This window comes from Microtus ochrogaster, unplaced genomic scaffold (assembly GCF_000317375.1).
Source record: "Microtus ochrogaster isolate Prairie Vole_2 unplaced genomic scaffold, MicOch1.0 UNK27, whole genome shotgun sequence".
Taxonomy (NCBI): domain Eukaryota; kingdom Metazoa; phylum Chordata; class Mammalia; order Rodentia; family Cricetidae; genus Microtus; species Microtus ochrogaster.
Genome location: NW_004949125.1, coordinates 4,748,702 through 4,759,786, shown reverse-complemented (window position 1 = coordinate 4,759,786; position 11,085 = coordinate 4,748,702). Strand labels below are relative to the sequence as shown.

The following is an 11,085-nucleotide window of genomic DNA, read 5'->3' as shown; positions in this document are numbered from 1 at the left end:
GCTCTGGATCCGAGGCCGGCCGGCCGCTGGCGGGAGATGTCGAACCCCGGGACGCGGAGGAACGGCTCCAGCATCAAGATCCGTCTGACAGGTAGGCACGACAGGGCCGCGGCCCTCGCGCCCCCAGGCGGTCCCAGGGACCCTGCGGACTCCCACCTCGCTCCCCCTGCACCGGCCGTTGTCCCGGGACCGCTGCACCCCCCACGGCGTGCGCCCCTCGCTTGCTCTCGCGGCCCCGCCCCCCGGCTGCTCTGTAGGCGCCGCCCCCGCCGCTCAGTCCCCTCCCTCTGCATCAGGTCCCGCCCCCGGCCCAATAGGCCACGCCCCCATTGCGACAGCTCCGCCTTCTCTGCATTAAGCTCCGCCCCCTAGTGATCTGCAGACCCTTCGGCTTCCCTAAGCAGGCTCAACCCTCGACTGTTCTGCAGGATCCCGCCCCCTCCCCCTAACAGGCTCCTCCCTTTGCGTTTTTCCCCGCCCCCTGCTTGCTCTGCAGGCCCAGGCAGCAGGCTTGTTCTGCATCAAGCCTGGCTTGCTGGCTGTTCCTCCTTCGTGAGATTCTACCCCCTACCCCATCTCCATCCTCTGTAGGTCCCTCCTCTGCCTTCTTCCTCTTCATCAGGTCTCTTCCCTTCCCGCACGGCTCCCTCTGCCCACACCTACGGTCGGTTGCATATGGGCCCCGCCCCCTAACTGCCTCCCTCGGCCCCTAACCTTACTCCTCTGTATCAGGTCCCGCCCCCTAGTTCCCCTCCCCAGACCCATCCCCTGGCTCTTTTTTCTGCCCCACTCTTACTCTCAGCTGTATAGAGGTCCCCGCCCCTTGGGGTTCCCCACCGGTCACCTTCTGCTTCTCTCTAGACCCCGCCCCCAACACCCTCAGCCCCACACCTACTTTCAACTTCATGTGGGTCCCGCCCCCTCGCTGCACCTCCTTTAGCTCTTTCCACCCTCCCCTCAGATTTTCGTCATCATCTCTTCACTTCCCATCCTCCTACCTGCGGTCCCTCTCTAGTCCCTCACCTCACTACCCTCCCACCTGTCTGCCCTCCTTTCCCCTTGTAGCTTCTCCTTACTTCGACTCCTTTCTTCCTAACCCACTCTCTTTCCTGACCTGTTGTTTTCCCTCTCATTTCTCCCTCCTGGTACCCTCAGAATCACCCCCTACCAGCCAGCATTGCTTCTTTCATCTCTGCTCCCCTACCTCCCCAAATCCACCCTCTTTCTAGCTTCCTTCTCCCCTCTTGGCCCCGCCCCCTCCGCTGCCCAAGCCCCGCCCCTCGACTCTGCCTGGTTCCGCCCTTGCTTATCTTTCATTCCCGCCCCCTCGCTTCTGTCTTACAGTCTCCACCCTTCAGTCGCAAATTCCTCATGCCTGTCTGTCTCCCAGCTTCGTTATCACTTCCCCCACCTCTTCAATGGTCCAGACCTCTCCAGTCTAGTCCACTTCCGTTCTCCCTGAGGCCTGGCCACTTAGTACTCCAGAGTCTTCGGTTCCTACCTCCTCTGCAGTGCCTTCACCATCCCCCTCAATGCCACATCCTTGAGTCCCTGTTGTGGCGCGACACCCCCCCCCGCCCCCCAACCAGCTGTGGCAGCTGCTCCTGCGCAGGCTCCTTGTTCCACTCTTGAGTCTTCAGAGTAATGTTTGGGTTTCCTAGGTACTCTGTAGTGCCACCTTCAAAGTGAGCACAAAGCTTGCTGTTGACAGCAGCAGGATAGTTTGCATACAGGAAGAGCAAGCTTGCTGCCATAGCTGCCCCATCGTGGGTCCTTGGCCTCCTCTTCCTTCTCCCTCTCCTTTCCCTGCAGACCTTATCAGTTTGAATCCATCCCTAAGGCTGGATGGTAGGGCTGGCATAGGGCCTGCTTTGGGGCTTTCCAGCTCAGAAAAGGAAATCAACGTTAAGTCTGAAGCCTTGTAGGGATTTCCCTGGATTTTTCTGTTCTGAGCCAGTGTGATCGGAACTAAGGCTCTCTGCATGTCCTTTCAGACTGAGCCTTTCCATAACGTCTGTGACCATGGTGATACTCCCCCTCCCCCGCCTCCCCATAGTGGAAATTCTTGAAAAGTTTGTAGCAGTTGAATGTTCTGTTTAAGAAAAGATTGATACTTTTTCTCTAAAGATGTCTGATCAGATAATGATTTTTGAATTAGAACCCATCCCGTGGTCTTGGTGGACAAACAGCAGGTGACTGGAGGGGACCCACTTGGCGGCTGCAATGTGCATCACTGTGTTGGCCGTTACTTTTAGGAAGTTAGGTTCTTCGCCAGTCATCCTTGTGAAAACTTTGCTCGCTGGCACTGGCTGTGATATTAGTGATAATCCACATTGGTTTCAGCCTTCCTCTTAAAGTGATTGACTTGGGCCATTTTAGTAGAAATGAGACCAGGGGCTTAGAAATTCCAATTACCGCTTTTGTGGCAGGTGTCTATTAACAGATCCTAGGTAGCTGGTAAAGGGAGGCTTTCCTGGGCTAATTTTGTCAGGTGTCTATCAACAGATCCTAGGCAGCTGGTAAAGGGAGGCTTTCCTGGGCTAATTTTGGCGTTGAAGACTTGGGAGGTTTCAGAGTTTTGGGGTGGCTTTTGATGGGGATGGACCAGGGATGACAGTCTCGGAGCAGCTGTGAGTGTCCACAGGACTGGGGTTGGTGGCAGTATAATGACAGTTGTGTGGAAGTCTTGGAACCAGCCATTTTATGGAAGATGAGGTAGGTTAGGTTCTGCCTTCATCTTTATGTTGACACAGGAAACGAGAATGGTTAGGTTGTAACTTCTCTAAAGTTAAATTCTGTTATAGAGTCTCAGCATTTATTTATGTATTTGCATTTGGAGGGAAAAAAAAGAGTTCTTAAAAATGACAGTTAATGGGACTGGGGAGACAGCTTAGTCAGGAAACCGCTTGCCCATAAAGCATTAGGAGTTGAACTGTCCCCCAGTGCCCACTTACAAAATTGAATGTGGCTGGGCATGGTACCTGAGCCTCACTGGGTCCTGGTGAGACGCCCTGCCTCAAGTCAATGGCTCCTGAGGAACAGCATCTGAGGTTAATCTCTGGCCTGCATGCATTCATATACAGGCGTACCTGCACACACACAAACCCAAACATATAGACAGAATTAAAAGAAAGAGAGACCTGTTGTAATCTTGTGGAGAAAACCACACAGCATCACAGCACAAAAGTGAAGGAACTGGAGTGTTAACGAGCATTGAGAACTTGGGGTCCACACTTGGCTCTGGGGAACAGCGCCTGTCAGGTCAGGGCACTCGGATCAGTCAGGCGAGCAGTTCATGATGGGCAGCTAATTAATTACCGTTCAGGATCTCAGTTTCCTCTTTTTCCTGATACTTGAGCCCTGTTATAAACATCTTTGATCTCCTACATGATCCATCAATGTGCTTTACCCACTTACTTCACATTGCCGTTCGCCTGTGTGTGGGCTTTCTCTTCTCAACCCTGAGACTCAGAAATTTGTGTTAAAGGACAAGCCATAATTTGGTGCATTGGTTATATTTACACTTTCTTTTTCTTTCCATGGAACTCCCCCCCCCCTTTTTTTTTAAGTTGTTGAGTAATACATTCAAATGCTTTGGAAAACTGATCTTTGCAGTAGAAAAGAATGTTCAAGTTTCTGTGTTTAAGTTAATATAATTTTAATGACTGTCTTTGTGTCTAGTAGGCTGTTTGATGATGTTTAGGGGCATCAATATGTGCAAACTCTGGTATTCTTATTTAGTGAGCATTATCCTGTAGACATCTTAGAGTTCACTAGAGAATGCAGCGGTTTTGGAAATTTGGATTTCAGACTCCATGGGAGTTGTAAGAATTGTGCTCCTGTGAGGTCCACAGATAAATGCTGTGTACTTACTTAGGACACTCAGCTCTGCAAATGAACCCCAGGTACTTCGAACAACTGGAAACTGGCCTCTGAGGTTGCATGCTGCTCTTCAAAAATTTTGATTTGTTTGTGCTGCTAACAAGTTGCCTCAGCTTTTTTGTGTCTGTTTTGTTTTTTTAAAACAATTTTTTTCTTTTTAGACTTAGTTATATGTATGAGGGTTTTGCCTGCCTGTGTGTATGTGCACCATATGTGTTCCTGGCAGCCTCGAAGGTCAGCAGAGGGTATCAAATCCTCAGGTCTGAAATGAACAGTTTCGAGCTGCTATGGTGGTGGGGATTGAACTTAGAACCTCAGCCTTTAACCACTGAGCTGTCTTTCTAATCTAGCGCTTATACCTTGAACTCACCTGGCCCTCCTTGTATTTTCTTGCTGTTTGGAGCCAGGACTGTGTCCCATGTAGGGAAGTATAATTGCAAGTGAGGGAGGAAATTAATCTGGTGGCGTGCTGTTTCTGGACACGTGAGACCATTTTTTCAAGTTGGCCTAGGTGTTGCAGGGTCTGTTTGAGTGGTGCAAGTTGGAGTGAATGGTTGTGGTCACAGTTGCTAGTATTTTTAATTTAGCCAATTGCAGTCTGGTGGCCTCATTGATACAGAGGAGTTCAGTGGATCTTAAGAAAGATTAAGGGAACCGGTTAGGAGTGCTGAATGTCAGTTTGCTCCAGCAGAGAGCCCAAGACCAGGGGAACTTTTATTCTGACCGCTGTAATACGATGAGTGATGACCTGATCACTCGAGAAGCCACACGGTAGCTTATAGCTGCCATCTCCTCACTTGCAAGTAACTTTCCTTAGAGTCCTCCACTTCAGAAAGGAGTAGGGACAGTTGTGCATCAGGATATACTTTCATATACTTTATTTCTACCTGTGTTTTTAAGTAATTGCGAATCCACATCAGAATAGATCCTTTTCCCTGGGTGGGTGGGTTCATGTGGAGTGTGTCCACATGTATGTGGAGGGCAGAGGTCAACATCTGGTGATGTCTTCACTCTGTATTTTGAGACTGGGTCTCACTGAATCTGGAACTGCTGATTCCTCTGGACTCGCTGGCCAACCGAGGACCCTCTTTGCTTCCCCATCTCCTCTTGGGACTCAGCACTCAGATAGCTGAGGCCCTAAGCTAGAGTTTTTAAATTCATGTGTGTGTGTGTGTGTGTGTGTGTGTGTGTGTGTGTGTGTGTGTGTGTGTGAAGAGAGAGGGGAGGAGAGAAGGAGAGCGAGAGAGACAGACAGATATATCAGTGCTTCTTGTTTTGCAGCCCTCATTGCATTTTCCTTCTCTTGCATGAGTTTTCAGCTTCTGAGCTCAGCGAAGTCTTGGAGGCAGTCTTTCTCAAGGGCTGAAAAGGAAAGGGCAGCCACCCCTCTGCACTGTTTCTGCCTTAGCACAAGGGTCAGTTAACTAGGCTGACTTGTGTAACGCACTTGGGGCACTGGTTAAAAGTTAAAATGGCCAAATTATGGCTTAGCTCACACTCCAGCAAAATAAATCTATCCTCACAGTGCTTTTGGTGTTCTGGCCGAGAAAACCTAACTTTCAGGATTCGTTCATGGGTCAAATTCTTTGTAATTTCAAAACAATGTTGAAAGTTAAATTCTTCTTCTTCTTTTTTTTTTTTTCGAGACAGGGTTTCTCTGTGGTTTTTTTGGAGCCTGTCCTGGAACTAGCTCTTGTAGACCAGGCTGGTCTCGAACTCACAGAGATCTGCCTGCCTCTGCCTCCTGAGTGCTGGGATTAAAGGCGTGCGCCACCACCGCCCGGCAAAGTTAAATTCTTTTAAAGAAATGTAGATTAAAAAAAAAAATCTGGCCGGGCGGTGGTGGCGCACGCCTTTAATCCCAGCACTCGGGAGGCAGAGGCAGGCGGATCTCTGTGAGTTCGAGACCAGCCTGGTCTACAAGAGCTAGTTCCAGGACAGGCTCCAAAGCCACAGAGAAACCCTGTCTCGAAAAACCAAAAGAAATAAATAAATAAAAATAAATAAATCTGTTTTCATCACTAAGCCATTTAAACACGGGCTGCTTGGTGGTTTTGTAGGTGAGTTTGGTTTAGAGAAAGTCACAGCTTGCACTGCTTGCAGCCCCAGCACTCTTTGTTGCTCTCTCTCACTGAAGTCCCTAAGGTCACTCCAGTTAAAGGGGAGTCTGAAGGAAGCACTCCAAAAGACAGAGTTCAGCCCCTTAGATGGGGCATCTTCTTTTTCAAATGTTAGAATTACTCTTGCATCTCCAGACCAGATCTAATCCATTTAGAAATTTAAAGTGAAATAGTTCTACATTTCTGGGCTAGCAGGGGTGGGGGCTCTTTACTGTTTTAAAACAATAATTAAGTGATGGACTATTGGGGCCCCACCCATTCTGAAGTTCCCCCTGCAGGCACCTCCAGCCCTGCTGAAAGGAATTTTAGTTGGCAGAGGAATGTCGCCTCATCAAGTGTCACCAGGCAGGAACCCAGGCTGCTGGCTGATTTAGTTCAGATGTCTTAAGCTCTCACATCTTTCTTGGATTCTGCCTTCAGGAACAGAATCTAGGGCTCCTTTGGTCAGAGCTGGCAGCTGGTGTTCCTCTGTCTCTGGGGGCCATGGTACTTTCTGGTGCAATAGTCACTGGGTTAGATCTTGGTCTGTTTTCCTGGAAGAACCTCGGTGAAGAAGGGAGATGTAGAATTTTCTCATGACTGCGTTTTCATGTCTGGATTGGGAGGTGTCTCCCTTTTCATACCACTCAAAGCCTAGCCAAAGTGGGTTAACTATTTCAGCGAATAGTTACAGTTTATTTGTAGTGTTACAGTAGTGCAGTGCCAACACAGGGCCTCAGGTGCCTGCTCCATTGCTCCCCTCCCCTTCTTCCCTCCCTCCCTTCCTGTCTCACCGAATCCGGAAGGGTAGAGTGTGATCCTTCCAGCACAATGGCCTTCTTCGTCTTCATCAGAGCAGCTGTGACTACTTGCTAGAGACCCACCAGGCCCGGCTTGGTGCCCTTCCCTTCCCAGAGGGGTATGGGAGAATCTTTGGAACCGCACCTCATCTTAGCCATTCCCTTCTGCTTGCTTTTGGTAAATTTGTCCTTTTGAGTGTGGCTTTGTGGTCTGAGGAGGGGCTAGGGTGTGTAGTGTGTAGAGGGATAACGGAAGGAGGGGGCTTTGTTTGTGCCTTGTCCATTCTGGGGTGAAACTGGCTGGTGTGGCTGCTTTGGGGTCACCTATGCTGCTGTAAGTAACCCCTCACCCATGTTCTGTAAATAAACCCAGTAAATTCATTGATTTCCCCATGTTGGACTTTGGTGGAATAGAACTTTGGTTTGTCCTGGGTCCTATGTTAGGGCTGTGGAACAGACATTTGTCTCTGCAGGGAAAGAGTTCTTTAACTGGTGTCAGACTCATCATGCTGAGAATGGCTTCAAACTCTAGATGCATCTCCCTTTACCTCCTGAATGCCCCGAGAGCAGGCGATGCTTCCATCCTGATCTATCCAGAGCTGGGCATCAAACCCAGGCTTCACGCATGCTAGGCAGGCCTGCTGCCAGCTAAGCTATGTTCCTGGCTCTATTTGATTTCTTTCTACAGTGCTTGAAATTGGACCTTGGGCCTTGGCCACTCCAGGCAGGTGCTCTGCCACTGCTAAGCTGTGTCTTTAGCCAACTGTTAATTTCTTTCTTTTTCATTTTTCTTTTCTTTTTTCTTTCTTTTCTTTTTCTTTTTCGAGATAGGGTTTCTCTGTGTAAGAATCCTAGCAGTCCTGGAACTCGCTTTGTAGACCTTGGATTCACAGAGATCCGCCTGCCTCTGCCTCCTGAGTGCTGGTACTAAAGGCGTGCGCACTACCGCCTGGCAGCTGCTGTTATTTCCTACACTTACGTAAACAAGTAGAGCAGCGGTTCTTAACCTTCCTAATGCTGCAACCTTTAATACAGTTCCTCCTGTTGTGGTGACCCCAACCTAAAATTATTTTTGTCACCACTTTAGAACTGTAGTTTTGCTACTGTTATGGATCCTTAGGTGATCTCAGTGTAAAGGTCCTTCGACTCCCAAAGGGTTTGTGACCCACTGGTTGAGAACCACTGAAACAGATAATAATGGTAACGCTATACTTTAAGACCCAAGACAGCTATGGAAGTTACTGGTAAACATGGAAAATAATACTCAGAAACAAACACGAATTGTTTTCTGTGTATTGAGAAAATTTGCTGGCACAATAGGGTCAGTGAGCCCAAATGAGCTTATGTGTGTATGTGGAGGGGGAGGATGCACACCCAGGGAGGACATGTGTTCTTTTTTATCATTGTCCACCTTACTCTCTTAAGTCAGTGTTTCCCCATTGAGCCAGGAGCTTGGCTAGTGGCTTGCAAATACCATAGGTCCTCCTATCCATCCCTCTGCAGCCCTGGGGTTACAGGTGCTTGTGTGCTATCCTAGCTGTTTATGTGTGTCCTGCGTTCTCATGCGTGCACACGAAGTACTCTTATGCACTGAGCCATTTTCCCAGCCCCTAGCATCATCTTTAGTGGTGAAGTCCTGGACGTGTGATCAGGAATGATTAGCTCAGTGGTGGATATGGTCATGATTGAGTGCGTTGTGTTTGCACATAGGGTTTTTGTAGCCAAGGATGACCTTGATCATCCTGCCTCCACCTCCACCTCCCACCGCTGGGAATTTTTTTGCAAGTATGATGGTTTCATGTTTTTTTTTTAAGAATATTTATTTATTATGTATACAACATTCTGTCTATGTGTATGCCTGCAAACCAGAAGAGGGCACCAGACCCCTCCACAGATGGTTGTGAGCCACCATGTGGTTGCTGGGAATTGAACTCAGGAAGAGCAGGCAATGCTCTTAACCTCTGAGCCATCTCTCCAGCCCCTGGTTTTATGTTTTATAAAATCCAAAAGAGCATCTAAAAATTAATTGTAAACAGTGAAGAATGTTGATAAATGGCAGGGTAGACAGTTTCTCTATGGTAAAATTGTGGTTTTCATAGTTTATGAAGTCAGTCTGGAAAGGGACAGGAACGGGGTGGCAGGGAACATGGATGGACCACAGGAAATAGAAGGGAGGTGGATTTCCAGTCCATGGCAGGATACTCTGCTTGTTGTTCTTATGCCCGTTTTCTATTCCCTTCTCTTCTACTTCTTTCTTCCTCATCTTCCTCCTCCTTTCTCTTTCTCCCTTCCTCCTCCACACCCTTTCCCCTTCTTTTTCTTCTTTGAGATAGGGTCTCATTGTGTAGCCCTGGCTGACCTGGAACTCACTATGTAGACCAGGCTAGCCTCAAACTCCTGCCTTGGCCTTCTGAGTGCTGGGATTAAAGGTGTGTGCCATTATGCTAGCCCAGAGTGTTTTTTAAAGACTGCACACACTAGTATCCCAGTATATGCCATGTTGTGGGATGTTTCCTCTCTAGGGAGTATCCTAGGAGCTGTCCAGAACAGGGGCTTCGGAGTGTTTGTCTTTCTGACACTGAGGCATTTTCCCTTCCATCCGGCTTCCTAAAGTAAATCTCAGTTGTTTGCTCCAGACTCAGTGCCAGCTCATGTAGCTTTGAGGACCTGGGATCTTAATTCTGCATTCTCACCTAAGGTGCAAGGTGTGACCTGAGAAACGGTCTTTATAAATTAGCATATGCCGGCACTGAGTGGAGTTCGTTTGTTTTACATTTATTTAGTGGTGGGGGGGCGCATGTGGAGGTCAGAGAACAACTTTGGGAGTCAGTTCTCTCCTTCCACCTGTGGTTCCTGGGGCTTGAGCTTAGCGCCTTAGGCTTGACAGCAGGTGTCTTTGTCTATTGCACTGTCTTGCTGATCAGGAGGTTATGTTTATTTGAATTTTTGAAGTGTAAAAGGGTATTTTAATATCTGACTCCATAAAAACAGAGAAAGTGGTAGTTCCTGTGGAGGATCTGAATTTGTTTTTGCTTCTTATATCTTAGAGATGAAGTCCAAAGTTGCACTCAGTTGCCCTTCTCTATCTGTTATGGCCCAGTAAAGATTGCAAGTCACTTGCTGGTGACACTGTGGCCTCAGGTCTGTTCCCGCACTTCACAGTGTCGCATAATTTCCAGGGAACTGCAGACAGCGTCACACAGGAGCAGGAATCAGGACCTTACAGAGAGCTTTTTTCTGTGTGCACATTATTTCTAGGTTAAAAAATAGCATGGGATTGATTTTCTTCTCTGGAAACACATTGTACCACAGAGAGAAGAGTGTTTCGAGGATGCGGACTGGGAGGGGACACGCTCAGCTGCGGAACACTGCTCTGCTCAGGATCGTCAGTGGTCTGTGCAGAAAGAGGGCCGCATTTACTTACGACGTCGGTGTAACTCTTCTCAGGTCTTAGAGAAGACAACGTAGATGTAGAAATTTAATGGAGTCATTCATATATGTATGCTGTGTGCATGTACACACAGCACGTGAGTGAGGCCAGGGGCGTCAGTTCTTTGTTCCCACCGTGTGTGCTCTGGAGATTGAACTCATATTGCCAGGCTTGGGGGCAAGCACCTTTATTGGCAGAGCTTTCTTGTCAGGCCCATAGTTAGAAATTGAAACCGTTTTTGTTTTGGTTAAAAGGCCTTTTTTCCCCCCTGCAGTTCTGTAAGGTTAGAAATTTGATGTCAATGTTTGTTATCTGTTTCTTTGGTTTTAGACACAGTTTTACTATGTAGCCTAGGCTTGCCTTGCTTCAACTACCCGAGTGCTTAGACTACAGGTGTGTGCTATCACATGTGGCTCCTGCTAGATGTTGCAAGCTAAGCATGTCTCGAAGGGTATTTATTTATTTGTCCGTTTATTTGTTTTGTGTTGGGAATCAACCTAGAGTCTTATGCATACTAGACTGCGCTTTTGTTTCCTGGCTACCCAGATCCAATAAATCACGCGAAAACTATATTAATTGCAAAACTGTTTGGCCAATGGCTCAGGCATATTCCTAGCTAGCTCTTACATCTTAAATTAACCAATTTCTATTATTTTGTATTTTACCATGAGGCTCATGGTTTGTTACCTCATATCTTGCTTCTTGGGCGGCTACATGGCGTCTCCTCACTTGGTTTTCCTGTCTTTGTTCGGATTTCCTGCCTAGCTTCATTTTGCCTATCCATTTGCCAAAACAGCTTTATTCATAAACCAATAAAAGCAACACTTATACAGAAGATCATACCACATCACTCTACCCTCAGCCCTCACTGGGG

General features: G+C 47.9%; 1 protein-coding gene across 4 annotated transcripts in view; it reads left to right on the top strand.

Moving 5' to 3' along the window:
• Window positions 1-6: 6 nt before the first annotated feature.
• Window positions 7-11,085, top strand: part of Smurf1 (SMAD specific E3 ubiquitin protein ligase 1) — a 102,186-nt gene continuing 91,107 nt past the window's right edge. For all 4 annotated transcript variants that reach the window (XM_005368054.1, XM_013354080.2, XM_026789723.1 and 1 more), the window contains exon 1: window positions 7-91. In XM_005368054.1, coding sequence (XP_005368111.1) covers window positions 37-91 — 55 coding nt within the window. In that variant the 5' untranslated portion in view covers window positions 7-36. The remainder of the gene's footprint in view (window positions 92-11,085) is intronic.